Source organism: Microcebus murinus, chromosome 15 (assembly GCF_040939455.1).
Source record: "Microcebus murinus isolate Inina chromosome 15, M.murinus_Inina_mat1.0, whole genome shotgun sequence".
Lineage (NCBI taxonomy): Eukaryota > Metazoa > Chordata > Mammalia > Primates > Cheirogaleidae > Microcebus > Microcebus murinus.
In genome coordinates this window covers 20,113,118-20,135,358 of record NC_134118.1, presented here as the reverse complement: position 1 = coordinate 20,135,358, position 22,241 = coordinate 20,113,118, and the positions used below count along the sequence as shown (strand labels likewise).

The following is a 22,241-nucleotide window of genomic DNA, read 5'->3' as shown; positions in this document are numbered from 1 at the left end:
TGTTTGTCAATATTATTATTAAAATAGGACTGACCCAGGGAAGGGTGACAGCAAAGTCTACTGAAGAATATAAAGGTGCAAAGAAAAAAAATAGTGGGGAGGATGGCAGAGTTCATGGCAACTGCTGGTGGGGATGTAAACTGGTACAACCATTTCAGAAAACATTTGGCAGTGTCTACTAGAGCTGAACATATGCAAATTCTATGCCCAGCAACTCCACTCCTAGATATACACTCACCACATAAATATTCATATATGTGTACCAAAGTATGTTCATAGCAGCATTATTCATAATAGCCAAAAACTTGGAAACTTAAATGTAGAATGGACAAATACAATGTGTATGTTCATACCACGGAATACCATCCAGCAATGAACATGAATGAATTACTGGTACACACACACCAACACAGATGCATCTTATGATCAATGTTGAGCAAAAGAAGGCAGACAGGAAATGGTGCATACCATGATTCCATTTATATAAAGTTAATAAATAGGCAAATTAATCCAGCGTGTTAGTAATAAGGATAGTGATTACTTTTCAGGGGGCAGAATTAATTACTTCGAGCTGGGAGGATGCATGGGGAGTCTCCTGGTGTTGGCTACAATATGTGTGTGCTTTTTGAAAATCCCTGTGGTTTACTTACACATGTATGTTAACTTTAGAGTTTACTTTAATAAATAAACTGGCTAAACCATGGAAAAGATCTCTTCATAAGTTTCCTTCTTAGCAAAGGAGAGAAGGACACATAAAAAAAAAAAAAAGACTTTGGTATTAAGGTGAAAACGTAAGAAGAAAACATAACAATTATGTTTACGACCTGCAAGCCAAGCATCCTATTATGACTGACTCTTTGTATGAATCAGGTTATGCCATGCCAACAACAAAACAAAACACAACAAAAGCACATTTCTTGCTCATCAGTGCATGTCTAGCACACGTTGGTGGAGGCTTCATTCCAACATGTGGGTTCATGATCACCTCAGCAGTGGGAAGAGCACACGGTGAACTGAAAATCTAAACATGTCGGCCCCAAAGAAAGACAGAACCCTTCCACTCACATTTCACTGGCTAAAGCAAGCCACGTGGGCATGCCTAACTTCAAAGGGCCAGGAGAAGTACAGGTGCACTATGGGCCTAGAGACCACGGGAGCAGATGGGCTGGAAGGTAACAGCTCTACTGGTGACCACACTTGCTCCTGTGGCTCCCAGGCACAGCCCCATTCAGTCTTGTGCACAGAGAATTGTTTTTGACGCCCACCACATCCTTCTCTTCTCCCTCTCTCTAGCAGGAGCTCATAGAAAAAAGACAGCTTGATTTCTAGACCGCTGCCGCCCACTCACCAATTGGTCACCATCATGTAGGGTCCTGTCCCTGCTGCAGGGCAGTGGCTTTGGTCCCTTTCTGAACCAAAGAGCAGAGTGGAGCTGCAGCCTAACAGAGGGCAAGTGCCAGTCGTGGCAAGGCAGGGAGAAAACGCAGCTGAAACTGTCCTTGGGGAGCTGCACACCAGGGGTGACGGGGGCAGCGGGGGCTTCAGATGGTCGAGTGGATCGTTCTCTTACAGGAAGAAAAATGGAGGAAGGAGAGTGGAGGAGAGGAAAGCACAGAGCTAGAAGGGAGGAAAGAAATAGATGAAGGAGTGAGAGGAAAAGAGTAGAGAGAGGGAAAAGGGAAGTAGGAAAAAGCCCTTTCTCTCTCTAATTAGTTATGGGTGTAAGGCTTTCCTTAAGTCCTATCTAGCGTGACTCTAGGCTTTGGATGGCTTTTTTTTATGTCTGCTAAGGTTTTTGTTAAGTAAGTATGTACCACATTGGAACCCACTCTGTTTATTAACAAAGAAACGACAGCATATAGCTCAAGAAAGGAGGGACACGGCAGGCGCCTGTCTTCTTCTCCCCGTTCCTGCTGGGAAGCGGGGGTGCTCCCAAGTGCACGGTCACCCCACGGACGCAAAGCGGCATTTGTGTGCATTTCAAATGTAAGTACTTCAGAGGAGCACATCCCGGGTTCACAAGAAAGGTAAAACACTAAAAGTGTATATATTTTTTAGATCACCAACTGATGACATAATTACATTTTAATTTAGATTCCTTAAACAACACATAAAAGGCTGAAACATCTCTCCTGAGATCAAAGGAAGAGCTGAACGGAGCAGGGAGGTGTTTCAAGATGAAAAATATGCTACAGTAACCACCAGGCACCTGATTTCCCTGTGCCTATACACTCCAAACGGCTTATTTTAATTCTGATAAACAAAGGATTTGCTTATTATACCAATTCTTTTTTTTTTTTTCTGAAAGAAATCACTTCACTTAGTAAGGACCAGTGGTGTCAGATAGAAATAAAAACATTTGCTCTAACTGATCAAAAATGTCAGAAAAGGGGCACAGTTTGTTTTAGACAAATCCAGTTTTCCAAAGTTTGTGGGTGCTACAGAAGTGGGTGATTCCTCGTATTTCACGAAACGCTGCCAGGCATCTGTTAATTGGAAGAGTCTCACTGCACATTCCAAAAGCATTCAAGTTCCCAAAATAGGTTTCCATATAAACTTTTCAGGAACACATCTGCTGTGAAAAATAAGATGTTTGTAGCACTGGGACTCCAAACAAACCATGAAGAGGAAGATACACTTAAAAATGTTTATTAAAGAGTGAAAACTCTTCCACATAAGGAAAAGAGGACCAGAGCCACTGTACAATTAGGTTCTGACTTGAAGATCGGAGATTTTTTTTTTTAATGCTACCACTTGCATTTTTTGCTAAAAATAAACCAAAGAGAGTTTAATTTGAAAGATATGTTATGGTAGCTGTGATTGGGTTTTAGGTCAAATAACCCATGGGCCCAACTCAATGTGAGACAGGGGAGCCTCATTCAAAAGCGTGGCTGAAGAGCGGGCAGTGGGACCCATACGAATTATTGCCCTCCTGTTCATTGAAGATTTTAATTAGAAAATTTATTCTTCTTCACAGATGCTTCATTTAGTTGTGTTCTAGTTATAGATCTTGACCAAAAAGGAGAGAAGAAGAACAAACAGAGCCACGCCCACAGACATCCTCAGTGCCCAGTCCTGGTGCAGCCACTGCATCCTGGAGCTCACTGAGTCACGTGGAGCCACAGCAGGGGTGTCGGGTATTGGACTCTGGCGGTTCCCAAGCCGATTTCTGAATTCCTGTAAAGACAGAAACAAAGAAGAAAAAATGGTTTGAAAATGCAGAGAAAGCCCTGTTGTGCTACCAATCAAGTCGGTTCATTCCTAGAAGGTGCTACCATTTACTTACTCCTTCAATAAGGGCACATTGGAACACCCACCCTGGGCCCGGTGGCCCCAAGGTAGGTACGAATCAGTCACAGTGCTTCCCTTGAAGGACCAGCCAAGTTCATGATTTTACAACTACAGATGAATCATATGAGAGAGATGGACAGTGTTTATGGAGAATCAAGGCAGAATTCATGAAGGATAGAATTTGTGTAGAGTGGAGTTGTAGCAAGGATATATTTAACTTTTAGGGATGTAACCATATTTTCTCAGGAACAGAAAAAACCCTGGAAGCCATTTTATTCAGCAAACACATCCCTAGGCCAGAGGTTCCCAGCTGGCCCGCTGCTGCAGGAGGGACTGGAGGGGTCTGAGAGACAAGAGGGGACCCCCCCCATGTCCCTGGTGTGCCACACAAATACCCTCATTGTCTCCAAATGCCAGACATGGAAAAGGGTTGGAAAACCCTGCTTGGAAAACATGCAAGGAGCTTGGGGACCGATGGCCCTGCTTTTTAGGTGGTCTCTGTCCAGGGGCTTCTTAGCCAGCGTGCAGGGAAGCGCAGAGAGGAGCACCTGGCTATCCTCCGGGGTGGGGGGAGGGGGATTCTAGTGTTTCAAAGCACAATTTGATTCCACTATATGAGATTTTCACCTTATGCACCTGCTTTAGAATCGGTGCCTTCCCACGTAACATGGACTCCCCTGTTGAAACGTGAGTGACACTGAGAGATGGAGTAAGGGTAGGGAAGGAACAGATGGAAGGAACAGTGAGGAGGGGTACCCAGAGGCAGTGCACTACAAAGCATGTCTCTGGAAGAACGAGAGACCCACAGACGCACAAAATGTCGTGGAAAACCATTTCACTTTGCTTAGTCTTCCCTTTCAAGCTCTCTGACAATGTCCTGGTGTACCTTCGGCTGCTGAGGGGGAAGCTGTATCTCACCGTGCACGGCAGAGGCACGGGGAAGGGCTGTACAGAAGGTAACGCTAACAGGAGCGTGTGGGGTGGACAGAGGGGACAGAGAAGAATGGGTGGAGAATCCAGTGGTGAGTTGTGGTCACAGACGACAAGGGAGATAATGAGCACCTACATCAGGACAATGGCAGAAAGTATGGAAGGAAGGGAACAACAGACTTTTGCTGTAGGGTCGCAGGATTGTCAATTAAGTGGGTAATGAAAGGTACAAAGAATAGGAATGGGGAAATAAAAACAACATTTGCGACCCAGTTTCCATGTACCAATATTTACATGTGATTGATGTGGGGAGAATTCTGGCTTTGACTGTAGGAGACTAATTGTAAAATTAATAAAGCCGTTAGCCACAAGGATAAATCTCTCAACCCCAGTGACAGTCAAACCATTATTTACTTTTGCGTTCCTCAGGTAGCTGGGCCGATACCCTGCTGATCTCCTGACACTCTGAGTCTTTAGCAGGGAGGCACACAGCTGGACAGAGTGGAGCTGTCTTTCTCATAGCTGGAGCAGGCAATGGCAGGAGCTCAGTGGTGCACCCAAACCTACCCAGGGGACAGCTCTCTTATGGGAATGGCTTTTTGTGTGATATTTTTAAACTGGGAATATGTTGCCAAGCTTCCATTTTGATTAAAAACGAGACCTCAGGGTCTCTTCCTCATACATATGTGGCAACCTTAAGAAAGAATGCAGAGTCTTCCTTTGGCTGAAATGATACAAGCTATGTGAGTTGCTTAAAAGCAACTAATTCATCTCTGACCTCGTGGCCCCTAGCATGGCTGCAGGTATAGAACAGATACTCAGGAAGCCTTTAGGAACGAATGAATGAGCAACTGATCTGGATGAACATGAGGGTGTGTATTCCAATGAGATGTGTAACCATCAAGAACATGCCCACCGATGTCTCTGGTAACCGATGTATCCTGTGATGTATTCAGGACATTCTTCTAACATGAGTCACGGACTGTTGGCTCTAGCAATTAAACCATCACTTCCTAAGTTTGGTTTTATAAGACTAGAATTATAAGGTTTATTAATTTCTTCCAATCCTGAGTTCTTTAACCTTTTTGAGTCACAGATGGTTTGTTTCTTTGTTTTTTTTTTGTTTTTTTTTTTTTAAGACAGAATTTTGCCCTGCCACCCCAGCTAGAGCATCATCATAGCGACTTCAAACTCCTAGCTTGAGTGATCCTCCTGTCTCTGCCTCCCAAGTAGCTGGGACTACAGGCATGTACCATCATGCCCAGCTAATTTTTCTATTTTTTTGCAGAGATGGGGTCTTGCTATATTGCCCAGGCTGATCTTGAACTCCTGGCTTCAAGCAATTCTCCTCTTTTGGCCTCCTATAGTGCTAGGATTACAGGCAGTGAGCCACTGTGCCCAGCTCACAGAAGGTTTTGAGATGCTAATGGAGACTGTAGACTCTTCGAGAAAAACGTGAAGCCCCATGTATACATGCACACAGCCATACTCACACTCTGTATATTATTTCAGGAGGTTCACAGACACCCTTACCCAGGAATGGATACAGATTTTGTGGATCTAGAAACCTTCTCTTTAAGAAAAAAAAATATGAATACAAAATTAGGTACAGGGTCTTGGAAAGAGTCCCTCAAAGTGAGAGGCCCTGAAACTTTGGCTCCACTAGCTTCAGGGAAAATCCATCCTGAGCCCCAGTTCAAAATGCTTGACCTTGCTTTTGTACCTGAAATTCAAGAAGCTGCTGCTCTGTGATTAGTGGTGCCAAGCCAGGGTCAGGCTGACCCAGGCAGGACTAGGTGAGTCTTAAAGCCTTAAGCATTTGGTTGGGTTTATAACACATTCTGATTCATAATGCTTCATACAGTACAGGCAATGTACCTATGCTCTTGGCCTGAAAGAAAACCCCTTAAATTTTTGGTAACAATTCATAAAATTTCTTCCTCTTCCTCCTTCCAACCCATTTTTCATAAAATTTTGCTTAAAATATAACAGTTACCGGTTAGACTAGCAGAGTGGATTATCTGTGGTCGAGTTCAACTTAATCATTCTTCCTTGAGCATTATTTTTTTTCACCCCTTAAACACTGAAGATGTTTAGACATAACTGTCCCATAAAAAGTATTTTGGTGCTGAGACTCCTTCCTACTCCTAGTGGGCAAGTCTCCACCCCAGAATCACCTGGAAAAGCAGGAGCATCCACAACCTGCCACTCTCTTGAAGATGGAAGCTTGGCAACAGATCAGGAGAGGGAAAATGGAGACTGTCTCTACTGCACTATGCTTCTTTTATTATGTTCACCTTTTACCAAATCAAGATCTACATTAAAGGATTTTGATGATGCTATTTTTAAATAGAAGATTGGAAAAAAATGTTTCTCAGATGAGGAATAATCAGTAGCCAGCTGGCCCTGTACACTTCAGTTGTCACTACCACTGTGATACTAAAGGAAAAGTAATTCAGAAATACGGGAAATACAAGGTCTTTCTCATGAAGTCCAAGATGGTCAAACACATGAATGTACACTGTGGCAGATTTCCACACAGTTGGAACCAGGGTTCATGGACAGAAAATAATGTAGAATTTCTATAATGTGATCAAAACTGCTTACAGGTGAAATGAGTATAGATAGTCAATAGAAAGATAAAAGTTGACACATACAAGACATACACCAAACAATGCATCTAACTGACTTTAGAGGAAAACTTACTATGGTCAATAGTTATGGAAAGTAAACAGAAGGCTTAAACCCTCCCTAAACCTTTTAAAAATTACTGAGGTTACTAATTCCTGAAATTTAAGATGCATCTGCATCTCTCAACGTATAATATACCAAATTTGAGAAATGTTACTGCTTATTAAAACAAACTGAATGTCAACTCTGAGACCTAATATAATTTTTAAGAACTCGAATTCCAGTCAGAAATGCCTTTTTCAAAACAGAAATTTGAAACAAGGCAGGATATGACCTTTGTTCAATCAAAAAGATCCATGTGTTTATCTAGTTACAATAGACTAAGCTGCACACTGAGAATTCCCATCGTGCACTCTGCGTTAACTTTGATTAACATGGGTTTTTCCTCCCTTGTAAATCTCACTGCTCCCTTGATTAATTTCTAAACCTACTTACTTGCTAACTCTTAAACATACTCTACTAAGTTCTAAAAGTATAGATTATCAAATCCTATCAAAGTAATAAATCTGTTAAAGCAGAACCAAGTATGTGTAATGAAATTAAAAAAACAACAAAAACAGTTTATGTTCAGAAACTTTAGGGATCAGATTTCAATCAGTTAAAGACAGTTGGGAAGGTAACAACAGTCTATCTCTAATTGTTCCCTCCTTCTCTAGCAGTTCCACATGTATTGTTGGGGAAAGGAAAGAGATGCTTTTAACTTGAGCATGTTTAACACCACAAGGCACAGATAGTACTTGGTCTTAGGAGCAGTTAAGTGCTCCAGCTCTGGGCGCCAAATCCCAGCTCCATCTGAAGATTATTAGGCAAATTATTCATCCTCTCTTTGCCTCCATTTCCTCACCTGCAAAAAGGAGGTACTGTTTTTATTTGTGCCTCATAGGGTTGTTATGAGGATTAAATGAAATATATACTTAAATACACACATACACACACACACACACACACACACACACATATATAAAGTGTCTTGAACATTCAAAACTGATGGCTCCAAAGAAAAATGCAAATGGCCTCAGATATTGTAAAATTACAAAGTCACTATTGTATTTGCTTCTCAGATATAATTAACTGACCCACGCTGTTTTTGTTCCCTATGCGTATCATCAGGAGATGCATGAGCATGGGTTTTGAATTCTGGCATACCAGATACTGAATCCAAGTTCAGATAGCCATGTGATCTTAGGCAGGTGGTTTGAGCTCTCCAAGCCTCTTTTGAGAAGTAAGAATGCCAAAATCTACCTTAAGATGTTGTTGAAAGGGTTGGAAATAACATGCCCAGAGCCAGGCAGAATGCCTGTAATACAGAAGGTTCAGAACAAAGGGCTGCTATTATGGTTACATCACAGGAGTGTGGTTTGGAAAATGAAGAAGTACCACAAAGCTAGGGTACTAAATAACACAGATTTATTCTCTTACATTTCTGAAGGTTAAAAGTTCTAATCAAGGTGTTGGCAGAGCTGTATTCCTTCTGGAGGCTCTAGGAAAGAATCTGTTTCCTTATCCTTTCTAGCTTCTAGAGTTTGCCCACATCCATTGGTTTGTGGTCCTTTCCTCCATTTTCAATCACCTGGAAAATCACCTGGAGCATAGAGCTTTTTAATATAAGGACCTTTATGATTGACATTGACACTTATGTAATTCAAAATAACTTCATCTTAAAATCCTTAACTTAATAACATCTGCAAAGTCCCTTTTACCATGCAAGGAAACATAGTTGGAGGTTCTGGCCTTTAGGCCATGGACATCTTTGGGGATGGGGGGGGCATCACTGTGCCTCCTCCCACTCATGGCATAGGTGAGTCTCCAAGCTCTCATCCCACCATAAAGTGTGCTCAGTTCAGGTAGAGCTGTTCCTTTGCATTCTATGTTCATATCTTCACATAGTCTCAAGTGTCCTTTTCTTAGGAGCTGAATGGGCTTGGGCTTCCAATGGAAGGCAGTCACACTATTCAGAGGCCTCTCCTGAAGTTCTTCCTCCTCCTCATCAAAAAATACTGACAAATTGTAACACAGAATATGGCTGCAGAGCCAGAAGCATAAGGATCCAGCAAGGAAGGCAGAGGACAGGCTCTGTGTAAAAATGCTAAGTAGAAGAAGTAATATTTATAGAACACTCACCATGGACCTAGCAGGGCTCTAAGTGCTCCATATACATTCTCTCCTTTAATTCTCCAAACTGCCCAATGGAATAGCTAATACGAGTTAATCCTGTCTTTAAGTCATTCACCCAACTTTCAGATGGCAGGTAGAAATGGTGAGGCAGACGAGAGGCTTGGCTTTAGTCAGACTAAGCACAAACCCCTAGCAACACATAAGAGATATATTTATAGTCCAGTATAAATAAATGAGAAAAAAACAAGGTGATGCATAATCATGAAAATGACTATCAATATCAAGATTCCCACCAAATAGATTTTATCCATTTTACTTGCTACTGCACCTCCTGGAGGTAATGGTGTTATTTTGTGTCTTCCTACAGAAGGCCATTCTAGGAAAGTCAGCCTCGAGTTATGCAGGGACATTTCATGCTACCCATCTTGCAGTTCTGAGCCATGTTGAGACTTTGTAAATGTGACCTGTAGATGGCACATGGCTGAGTTTGCTCTGCACGCATGCGTGTACACACACACACACACACACACACACACACACACACACACGCACACGTACTTGATGTGCTCACATTAGAACACGTTGCAAAATGTGTTTTAATGAGGAACAGTTGGTCTGGTTCTGCTCAAATAAAAGATATCCCTGTAAGAGAGTTGCCACCTGTCTTCCCATCTTGCAGTGCAGCTTCTAAATGAGTTCTTCTGTCCCTGACACCTGCAGGTGTTGCCAGGGCCCTGTAATCGCATTCCACGTGCCAACTCCCCTCCTCAAATTGACAAGACAACCCTGTCCCTGTGCTTCATGTCATTACTAGATACCAGGACATACAGGGGATGAAGGGGACCAAGCTATCTTTCTCCATTATTCTTGCAGACATTCCCCAAATTGGGAGCATTTTATTATCATATAACTAAGAGTGCCAGAATACCCAATTATCTCTAAAACAAAAATTTTAGTATTCTCTAGTTCTCGAAGTCCATGTTAAAAAAACTGTTATATGCATAGTCCGCCAGCATTGTAGGTACACTGGAATGTAACAGGATAAACACATTGGAGTTGAAATTGATTATGCTTTTCCATTTATTTTGGAAAAACATTTACATCTTAAGACCTTTGTCACACACTCACAAGATGAGAGCACAATAGTGCTACCTTTTCTGTATCACTTTTGGGAATGAGCAACTCTACATCAGACTTTATTCACAGGAAATTGTTCCCTCATCCCCTCACTCCAAAAGTGTACTTGCTATAAGGTTATTAAAATTGCAAAGAAAAATTTTAAACTTGAGCATACACACAAAAAAAGTTCTAATCTTAATATCATGGATGACTTTTTATCTTATTTTGGTGATAGCCAAGTAAACACAGGGCTTTGCTAATAAGGCTGAACATAAATTATTAAACTACCCACTGTACGATCAAATGCATTCCTGATTATATTCTGAATAATTTTGCCTTGACATCCACCAAAGGAATAGATCTGATGTGCCCCTGCATGGTCTCAATGATCTCTCTCTTCCAGAATGCCCAACCCTCGGACTTGCACCGCACCAAATAAAAGAAAGAGATGATCATATCAAAACCCAAAGCTCAGCATCTGCCCATCAGCTAGTTATTACTTTCTGTAAGACTTCATTTCATCTGACTCAAGAGATGTGAAAACAACTCTTAAGCTCTGAACTTATTTTAATGGCTTCAAAACATTTCTTAAGTGTAAATTTTTCTCATGGCTCAGAGGCACTGTTAGAGCTTGAAGTGCAAGCTAACAGGGATAAAGAGAAAAATGTCTGATAGCTCATGTCTCAAGAAAAATTAGAGTTTAGAACAGACTTTTTTTTCCCCACTGAGCCTGAGCATATGGGCTATGCAGAAAACCTACTGAAACCAAATATGTGACCAATGCAAGGAAATGCTCTTAAAACCTACATTATGCAGTACAGTATACTATCAGAAAAGAATCTCAAAATCTGATTTTGAAAAGTTTGCTTTGATTACAAAATTATAAGATATTTCTATATTTTAATCCTTCAAACATAAGGAAGCACCTCCAAAAGTCAGCATCCCTGTAGAAATTGCTGTGTTTGTTCTTGATCATAAGGAATGAACAAAGGTGGTCTCCTCAGTCACTGTAATGCCTTCCCAACACTTCAGCTGTGGGCTTCTTTCTGAATACCTTCACTTTTTTTTTTTTTTTTTTTTTTTGAGACAGAGTCTCACTTTGTTGCCCAGGCTAGAGTGAGTGCCGTGGCGTCAGCCTGGCTCACAGCAACCTCAAACTCCTGGGCTCAAGCGATCCTACTGCCTCAGCCTCCCGAGTAGCTGGGACTACAGGCATGCGCCACCATGCCCGGCTAATTTTTTGTATATATATTTTTAGTTGGTCAATTAATTTCTTTCTATTTTTGGTAGAGACGGGGGTCTCGCTCAGGCTGGTTTCGAACTCCTGACCTTGAGCGATCCGCCCGCCTCGGCCTCCCAAAGTGCTAGGATTACAGGCGTGAGCCACCGCGCCCGGCCTGAATACCTTCACTTTTAACCTTCTTCATCTTTCTTTAGCTTAACACCAAATATCCATTCAAATGAGCTCACATTTTCCTAATTTTACGCCTGTTACATTCACAAAAACAAGGGAAGGGTGTAGCAGGGCAGAAGAATCAGATCTAGAATTAGTAACAGCATAAAAACCTTTGCCAACAGTGATGCACTATCATTTGTTTACACATAACTTCTCCAGCTCCACAAAAAACGAGTGGTGGTAACCTTTGCTAAAAAGGTATGTCATCAGAGGTCTGGCATCTTAGCTGGAGATACCTTCATTTTGACTGCTTCCTCGTTAAATATTTTTATCCAAAGAAAAGGCACACAGAGAAGGTTCTCTTACTAGCTACACTTAAGGAAAACCCAAGTTATTTATCTAGTGGGTCAAAGTTTTGAAATTACTATCGAACTTGTCATGTAAGTCTCTTGCTAACTAAACATTAGCCACATACGTATGAACAAATACACACGTGCACACGCATGCACACATACACGCACATGCACAGAGCAGGGCTTAACATAAAGAACCTATAGGCACACTTAGCAGTATGAAGGATGCAACCACAGCATTCATGCAGAAATCCGAACTCCTCTATTCCGAATAGGTGACTGGAGATAAGCAAGCATCAGCACAAACGAAAGCTGCTCCACGGGCTGTGGCAAAGCCGAAGAAATGAAAAGTGAATTGGGTCAAGATGCTTTGCTGATGATGAAGTCCTTTCAATGATCACTTAAACCACCACCGAAACCATTCTCATTCCATGAGTGCACACAGGAAGCAGTGAACTAGAATGAGCTAGAATGCTGACGAACGTAATGATTGGGTATATTCAACTTAATCTTCAAGTTATCAGTTCAACTCAAAATAATCGTTCCTAAGTGTTTCATTCCAACTAGGTAACCGTGAGAGTGTGTTGGCAGATGTTTGGTTTATATTTTAAATGAAAAAGAAGCCACATGTGATGTTAACTGTTATTACAACGCAACCCTCTCATCCTGTTCTAAGTATCATTTTCAATGACACTGGAAATATGGTTTTAGCATCATTGAGCCCCACGAACTGCATAAAATGAATAAAGGAGAGATGGCAGGTACTTTATTCTGTCTTAAAGAGTCTCATAATGATAAGCTAACATGTAAAATGTTTCCTACATCACCATGATGATTATTCAGCTTGGAAAATGCAGATAGATTAGTTAGGAAAGATTACTTGGTATATACAGTTGGCCCTCCGTATCTGTGAGTTCCACATCTATAGATTCAACCAAGCACTGACTGAAAAGACCTGGAAATAAAAATTCCGCAAAGTTCCAAAAAGCAAAACTTGAATTTGTCACATGCTGAGTACTTTATTGAATCCACAGGAATGAAGTGATATGTAGGCACTGTATTAGGTGTTATAAGGAATCTAGAGATTATTTAAAGTATATGAGAGGGTGTGTGTAGGTGATATGCAAATACTGCACCATTTTATATAAGGGACTGGAGCATCTGCAGATTCTGGTACCCACAGAGGGTCTCCTGGAACCAATCCTCCAAGGATACAGAGGGACGACTGCATATACCATAATTACACTACACTCAACCCACCCATCTGAAGAAAGATCACATCTATACCTATTTTCCTATCAATCCCTCAGTTCCATTATGCCTTCGTCCAGAAATCCATTCCACGGTATGTCCATTCCCCATTTCTACTTTGAGTACAAATAATTTTTAAGAAGTAAAAAATAATGGCGGTATTGAATGTCACTTAAAATAACTGGGAAGATTAATGTTAAAAGATTTAATTACTTACACTACTACACAGGTGTGGTAGGCAGCCTTGGAGGCAGCCCCCAGTGATCCTCACCTCCTGGTATCCCCCCTTTTATGTAACACCTTCCCCTTGACTATGGGCTGAATTCACTCACTTGCTTCTAATTAATAATACTTGACATAAATGATGGATGTCGCTTCTGAAATTAGATTATAAAATACGGTAGCTTCCCTCTTTCTCACTGTCTGCTGGCTCCCTCTGAGGAAAACCTACTGCCACACCGCGAGCTGCCCTGTGCAGAAACCCACACGAGAAGGAACTGAGGGGGGCCTCTGACCGCCAGCCAGGAAAGGTAGAGCCCCCAGTGAAACAGCCCAGGAGAGACCAGCAGAGCCTTGGGATGAGACTCCACCGGCTCACCTGGCGGCCACCCTGCCCGCAGCCTAAGGACAGGCACCTGGCGAGGCTGCACCTGGATTTCTGACCCACGGAAGCTGCATGGTAATAAATGTTTGTTGTGTTAAGCTGCTAAGTTTTGAGGTAATTTGTTACTGCAACAGATAACTAATACAAGAAGGTGCTGAGGAGAGGGCTGTAAACCGATTCACACGCATGTGGAAACCAGACTGTAATGGAGGCATGCCCGAACAGTAGGAAAGATAGACTGTCAATAATATTTTCTGGAACAATTGGTTATACACATATAAAGCAATGAAATGTAACCCCTACCTCCCATTCTTAAAAATCAATTCCAGGTAGATTAAACATTTACCTGGCAAAGGTAAAACTTTATAATGTGGGAGGAAAACCTGTCTATACCCCAGAAGGTAGGGACATACTTCTTTTTTTTTTTTTTTTTTTGAGACAGAGTCTCACTTTGTTGCCCAGGCTAGAGTGAGTGCCGTGGCATCAGCCTAGCTCACAGCAACCTCAAACTCCTGGGCTCAAGCAATCCTCCTGCCTCAGCCTCCCAAGTAGCTGGGACTACCATGCCCGGCTAATTTTTTCTATATGTATTAGTTGGCCAATTAATTTCTTTCTATTTTTATAGTAGAGATGGGGTCTCGCTCTTGCTCAGGCTGGTTTTGAACTCCTGACCTAGAGCTATCCGCCCAACTCGGCCTCTCAGAGTGCTAGGATTACAGGCGTGAGCCACCTCGCCCAGCCCACCACACCCGGCCGGGACATACTTCTTAAACAAATCACAAAAACATACAAAGTTTTCAAAAAGGAGGTTAAGATAAGTTGAAAACTGGGAGAAGACACTTGCTTCACATATAGCTGACTTTAGACTACATAAAGAAATCCTAAAAATCAATAAAAAGGTATCAGTCCAATAGAATAAAATGAGCAAAAGACTCTATATAGACTATTCACTGAAAAGAAAACCTGAATAAATATGTACAGGAAAACACTAAATATATCAAAAATGCTTAGCCTCACTGTAATTAGAGAAATACAAGTTAAAAACAGAGAGAGATACCAATTCACATGCACATACACCAGGTTGGAAAAAGTAGAAAACCTAACAATATCAAACGTGGGTGACAATGTGGAGGAACCAGAATACTTTGACAGTGCTGCTGCTCGTGGTATACATTAAATAGCCACTTTGGGAAATAGGGGGCATTATCTGGCACAGTGGGGGCTATGGGAGCTGTGCACACTGGCCAACCCAGCAAGGTGAGCAGGTCTATGCAAACCTACCCAAAAAGGCTAAGAGAGCTGAGAGGTCAAAGAAAGAGGCTGACAAATCCAGTTTCTCAGAAACATTTAATAGGAACTCACAAACAGAAGCCATGTCTCAGGGATCCACAAGATGGTGGACCCCCACACTGTTACCACCCCCACCCCCAGACCCATAGGGAAGGGGCATGTGTGCTTCAGAAGGAATGTGTAGGGAAACTGATATAACATCAAGGTTGTTTTGCTCTAAGGGCAGGATTTATATTAACAGTAAAGTAGAAATCTTAGAGGCATTCCTGGAACTGGGGTTAATCTGAAGTCAACATGGTGGATTAGCATCCAAGATGGAGTTGCTTTAGTCTCTGTATCCCATCATGCCTCATGGGATGTAAGCTAGAAGTTCAGGAAGAGTTTGGGCCAGAGATGGAGGTGGGACAGGAGTTGGTCACAGGTAGAAAAGGTGGCCCAAGATGTGGGGGTCAAGACCTGTGGTGGGGCTTCCTGAGAATATTAACTCTCTGTCTCCCTAAAAAACTCTTTTCTTAGATGGGCTCCAGTAACTAACCTATCCTTTAGCACCCACTTCCTAAGGTGTTCCCCACCCATCTACCCTCACCTTGTTAAAAATGACTGGCCAATGTGGAAAATAGATGGGACATAACTAGTCACTTGGCTGTCAGTACACACTTCCTCATTTTTTACTTGAATTCTATGGGATAAAATCAGTAGCTATAGTAACTTTCCTATTGTTGCTGTAACAAGATGAAACAAACCAAGTGGCTTAAAAACAATACGAATTTATCATTTTATAGTTCTGGAGCTCAGGAGTCAGCAACAGGTCTCAATGGATGAAAATCAAGTGAGCTGTGGCCTCCCTCCAGCAGCCAGAGCTGAGGGGAGAATCCACTTCCTGGCCTTGTCTAGCTTGCATCCTGGGCCATGACCCCTTCCATCTTCAAAGCTGGCATCCCCATCACTCTGATTTCTTATTTCCCTACCATCCTTTTTCACTTGTAAGGACCCTTGTGATTATATTGGACCCACCTGGATAATCCAGGCTATGCTCTTTAAGGTCAGATGATTAACAGACTGAATTCATCTGCAATCTTAAGGCTCTCTGCTATGCAATTTAACATACACACAGGTTCCAGGGATTAGCACATGGACTTTTTTTGGGGGAGCATTATTCTGCCTACCGCAAGGCCCCAAGGGCGATCAATTTTGGGTTGTTGGATAAAACTATACCTCAGGGAAAAACATCCACTTTCTAGAGTACTTGAACTTGACATTTCCTAAGACCAGGAGAAGGTCCCTTATTTTCCACTACCTTTTAGATTTCAGATTCTTTTTGCTAGATCCAGCCCTTTCAGCTTTACACCTCGACACTGAGTTGTAGGGCTGGAAAGATGAGATCTACGATTGAAGCAGAATGTGATTTCTTGTGGGGATATAGAAAGAGGGTGGAAAGTTGCACAGATCACAGGGAAAAAAGCCAAGATTTCATAGGCTGTGGTAGAATGAATACATTAACGGTCCCAATTCTTCGGACCTCCTTGTACCTGTGCCTTCTTCCCACAACTCTGTAGTGCTGCCCAGGGTCTTGGCCATGTGACTTACTTGGCCAATGGCCTGTTATCAAACATGATGCATACAGAGACTTGAAAAGCACCTGTGCACATCTGTTTGCTGTTCTTGTTCCTCTGCTTTTATCATGAGAACATGCTAGGGATAGCCTGTTGTAGTATGAGAAGTGTGGAGCACAGCTGACTCACCCAAGTGGTCCCAGCTGCGGCCATCCAGATCCACCAATTGCCCACAGAGCCTCAAGACATGTTAGCAAGGCCCCACCAAGACCAGAAGAGCTGCTGAGCCACCCTACAGCCGACTGCAGATGAGTGAGTGAGCCCAGTCGAGACCAGCTGAACCCCACGAGGTTTTGTGGTTGTTTGTCATGGCAAAAGATAACTGATACACAGTGGCCATATATTTAGTCCTGCAATCCTTTTTAGTAAGGGGTATACATCTGTCTCCAGAACAAATCTGGTCATTCATTTACTCATTCAACAGACATTTACTGAGCATTTGCTCCATGCCAGGCACTGTTCTAGTCATTAAGAACACAGAAGTGGATGAAGCAAAGTCCCGGCGTGCATGGAGCTTCCATTTTAGGAACTGGAGACAAACGTAAATATTTATTATGTCTGGTGGTAAATGTACCATGGTGAAAAAAAGAGTAAGAATAGGGAGCACTAGGTTGTGACAGATGGTGGGGGCTTGTAATTTTATAGAGGGTCACCCAGGATGACCTCAGCGGGAAGGTGGTGTTTCAGCAGAGATGTCATGTGCACATCTAAGAGAAGGGCATTGCAAGCAGAGGGACTGGCGGGTGGAAAGGCACTCTGGAGAGAGCAGGCCTGGTGTGTTCATGTTCAAGGAGCAGCATGGAGGCCTAGGTGACCAGCCCAGTGTGCTTAAAGGGAGAAAGGTCCAGGTACTGGGCCCTGCAGGCCATTGTAGGGTCTTTGGTTTTCCCCCTGAACATGCTGGGAAACCCTAGACTTTTTTTTTTTTAGTCTTTATTTTAGTAAAGTCTACATAACATAAGATTTACCATGTTAACTACTCTTAAGTACACAATTCAGTGGCATCAATTACATTTATTATGCTGTGCAAACATTACCACTATTTCCAAAACTTTCTCATCACCCCAAATAGAAATTCTGTAACCATTAAGAAATAACTCTCCATCCCTACCCCCACATAACCTCTAACTTACTTTTTGTCTTTATGAATTTGCATACTCTAGATATTTCATATAAGTGGAATTATGTAATATTTGACCTTTTTTGGTCTGGCTTATTTTGCTTTGCATAGTGTTTTCAAGGTTTATCCATTTTGTAGCATGTGTCAGAACTTCATTTCTTTTTATGGTTAAATAAAATTCCATTGTGCCACATACCACATTTTGTTTATTCATTCATCTGTTGATGGATCAAAAGTATCCATCTTTTGATTATTCTGATTAATGCTGGTGTGAACACTGGGATACAAGTATCTATTTGAGTTCCTGCTTTCTATTCTTTTGGGTATATATGTAGGAGCGGAATTGCTAGGTCATATGGAACACTATGGTTTTGGGCAGAAGAGGGACACAGTCTGATTTATACTCAGGGTAGAAACAGGGAGACCAACTAGGCAGGCTGTTTGTGTTATTTTCAGATAATATAATACAAAGCAGGGAAAACCACCTCCCACAAGAATATTAAAGAGAAAAAGACCTCAGTGAATAACACTATCCTATACCATGGATGCTTTGTCATTGTTCAAAGGAACTGCCCTCATATTAAGAATAAAAGAAAGTCAACAACTCAAAGTCAATGAAAAGTGGGGACTTAAAAACACAATCACAAAGTATTTATTTTAGGTAACTATCCTTTACAAATGTGGTTGCTGCTTACAAATACTTCATGCTCCAAGATCAATGACCAAATCCTCCTCTCATGGTATATATATGATTGGAGCAAAACATCCATGCCCAAGGACAAGATACTATTAGTATCTTGATTAACTAGGCCCCAAATAAGTCTTCACTGACTATCACCTTGCCACCAATCCCACACCACATATTCATTTTTCACTTACTATATGCCAAGTAGTATTGGTTGCTTTTCATGCATAATCTCACTTCACTGTCAAAACTACCCCATCAAATGGGTCTATTATTCCCAATTTATAGATGAGAAAGTATACCTAGAGAGGTTAAGTGATCAGACAATGATCACACAGTTAGTAAGGGATAGAGTCAAATTTCCAAACTCACATTCCCACCCCAAAGCTTATGTGCTTAAGGGTACTCTATTCTTTTAAATAGATGTTTTCAAGAAAGAAGCTCTGGGATCCAGGGACCTGTGGAAGGAAAATGCTGATCTTGATAAAGTCAGCAATGATTGTTTGCTTTTATTGTCCTTTGTATCTCTCTCTGAAGAGGTGGCAAATGTGAAAGGTACAGCATCCTAGTTTTATAAGTTGACTTCCTACCAGATAACTGTCCCAGATAAATGACTTGACATATGGATTGAATATTTCTGGTTCTCAGTAATTTTACAGAATTGCATTTGGGAGATAGAAAGGAGAAAATTTGTTTCTCCAAAGTCCTTCAAATTTAGAACATTGCAAACTATGTTAGAAAACAAACATGCTTTATTTTGTAAAGTATATTCTATTTATTTAAAAATAATGTTCTATTATTTTAGGCATAACATAAAGTCAATACTCTGAGTGTGACAGAAGAAACAGGCTGTCACTTTCATCACTGGAAAGGAGGAAAGGAAAATAAAATTTATGGTCAGAAGCAAATCCTGCTCTAAAGTACTCATCCTTAAAATTCCCATGAAAACAATTTAAATTTGCAAGATTATTATCAGTTTAAAAATGGGCTTTTGCAATCTGCTTATCAAGATGTCAAATGACTTCAAAGAGCAGGCTGAGTGGCTTGACTGTGATTTTTTTTTTTAATACTTGAAGAATATATTAATGTCCTCAGTCAAAGGAATAGATTTCAAGCTATTATGTAGGTTCCCTGCTTCTCAACTTCCCAGCCTTTGGTGTAGAACTCATCCACTCCAACCTGCATATTACTGAAAGCCAAGTTCATTTGATAAATATGTGCTGAGTACCAACTATGGGGCAGGGGGCTGGAGCCGGTGGTGAGCAGACTAGTCAAGGCGGGGGGGGGGGGGGGGGGGGCGGGGGGGGCCCTGCCCTTATGGGCTTTCCCTCACAGAAAAGACTTTTACTATAATTATGCTCATGCTCAAAAACTTTCCCACGTGCATGGTAGAAACTTCTGGTATTCACCCATATCTACTCCTTTGTGTTTATACAGAAATATGTATTTTCCAGACTCTTTAAGTTAGGTGGGGCTACATGAATACTTCCGGCCAATGGATATGACTAGAAATACCATGTGCCACTCCTACTCTGATGTAGTGAAAAGCCTAGTTTGACAGCAATTCTCTTTCTTTGCCATGGAGACATGCAGTCAACCTGGGTCCCTGAATGACTCTGTGGAGCAGAAAATCCCTGACTTTAAACTACCCACTAAATGGTACTAGACACTTAGTGTGAGCAGGAAACAAACCTTGGTTGTGTTAAGCCTGAGATTTCAGGGTTAATTTGTTAACAAAGCACAGCCTAACTTATCTGGGACTAACACATGTGCTTTGTCTAATGTGTTTGGTAAAAAATCCTATTTAACTTCAGAACCCAGAGGTCCCACTCTTCATACTGAATGTTATTTCCCTCTGCCTTCCAACTGCCCACACTGCTTATGGATGCTCAAATACAGCCAGATTTATTCTGTGCATTCTGTCACTTGACTTTCACAAAAAATTTCCCTCTTCACTTGCCTTATTGAGTTTTTCTCACTTTGGAAGTCCAGTTCTAATCCCACCACACCCACAAAACCCTGTGTAGTGGAAATTGTTTGAATACTCTCTCCACATTGACAGTTTCCACTAATACAGATTCCAAAAACCATTTCCAACCTCTCTATCCCCAGGGTGCAAACACTAGACCCAGGTTCCACAATCAGGGGTAACATGTGAGACAGTGATTGGGATGTAAGCTTCATAATGAAGCAGACAGGGTATGGGGCAGAGGTAACACCTCTTAACAGCAGCTCCCAGATGGTTCTGGAAAACTCAGCCAAGATTATTCCCCAGCCCTTCCAATAATTCTGCGAACCATCTTATATTCCTTTATAAACCCCTTCCTGTTTAAACTAACTCAACCATTTTCTGTTGTCTGTAAAGAACCCTGACCCATACATTCCTTGACACCTGAGTCTTTATAGATCTCCTATCTTCCAACCCCTTATGCTCTGATGCCATCCAACTTAGCACTTGATGTATTACAAATTTTGTTTCATAGACACATGTTGTCTTAGCTCATTTGTGCTGCTATAACAAAATGCCATAAACTGGGTAGCTTTTAAACAACAGAAACTTCTCACAGTTCTGGTGGCTGGCAAGTGCCAGCAGATTTGGTGTCTGATGAGGGCTTTCTGGGTGGAAACAGTGCTTTCTTGCTGTGTCCTCACATGGTGGAATGGGCAAGGCAGCTCTCTGGGGCCTCTTTTATACAGGTACTAATCCCAATCATGAGGGCTCTGCTCTGCTCTCCTGACCTAACCACCTCCCAAAGGCCCCACCTCCTAGCACTATCACATTGGAGATTAGATTTCAATATATGAATTCTGGGGAGACAAACATCCAGACCACAGCACATTATCTTCCTTCCCAACTAGATTTTCTCTCCTTGAGGCAGGATTACATCTTAGACATCTGTATCCCAAAGGGTGCTTGGCACAGTGCTAGATCTACTTTAGGAATTCATAGGATGACCATATAATTTATCATCCAAACTAGGATATTTTGGGGAGTGGAGAAAAAAGGCACTATTGTTAATGATATCAGAACAACAGGTATAAACTAGGACTGTCCCAGACAAACTGAGACATAGGGCTATCCTTGGCACTGATACTTTTTGACTGAGTCATAAGGTAAAGACACTTACAAGGAGAAGTAACATAGTTCAAACGAGAGTACTAAAGAGCAGTTCTGGACTCCTGGGTTCAAACCATCACAAGAGATGACATTCTCCTGGAGTCTCCCGGGGCGCAGCCTGCAGGGATAGGAGGCTGGCCTAGATTGTCTTTCAGGTTCAGCTGCTTCTCACTACAGCTTTGGTTCTCATAAGGAAGGTTTTTCCACTCACTGCTTTCAAGATGAAGAATACCTCTTGCTCCTATGAGATTTTTTTTTTAGATTTGCTAAAAATCATCCATAAAACTTGAAGCACAGGAGTAACTATCACACAGGGCGGCTAGTGTGCTTACAAAAGACCATATCCCTCCCCCTTGCGTCTCCCCTCAAGGGCCACAATGGATAGCAGTATTACCAGAAGAACAGCCAGACTAAAATCTCATCAAAGACGAAAACCACATTCATTGTTTCTACCTCCAATATTTATTTCTGGGCCTAGAAAATACTATGTTCAATAAATGCTGAAACATATCATAAGGAGCCAGCTGTTGCCTGCATGTTATACACGTGAGTGATTCAAGCTCAGAGGCCTGATTCTTACCTCTTGCCCCTAGCCTTCCCTGCTGTGGGGGTCTGCCTGACCCTTTGTCTCATGCTCACTGCCCCTTCTGCTCCCTACCCCCAAT

At 41.8% G+C, this 22,241-nt stretch overlaps 1 protein-coding gene across 5 annotated transcripts in view; it reads right to left on the bottom strand.

Moving 5' to 3' along the window:
- Window positions 1-2,633: 2,633 nt before the first annotated feature.
- CDKAL1 (CDKAL1 threonylcarbamoyladenosine tRNA methylthiotransferase) overlaps window positions 2,634-22,241 on the bottom strand; it is a 594,702-nt gene continuing 575,094 nt past the window's right edge. For all 5 annotated transcript variants that reach the window (XM_012753511.2, XM_076010495.1, XM_020280124.2 and 2 more), the window contains one exon: window positions 2,634-3,177. In XM_012753511.2, coding sequence (XP_012608965.1) covers window positions 2,998-3,177 — 180 coding nt within the window. In that variant the 3' untranslated portion in view covers window positions 2,634-2,997. The remainder of the gene's footprint in view (window positions 3,178-22,241) is intronic.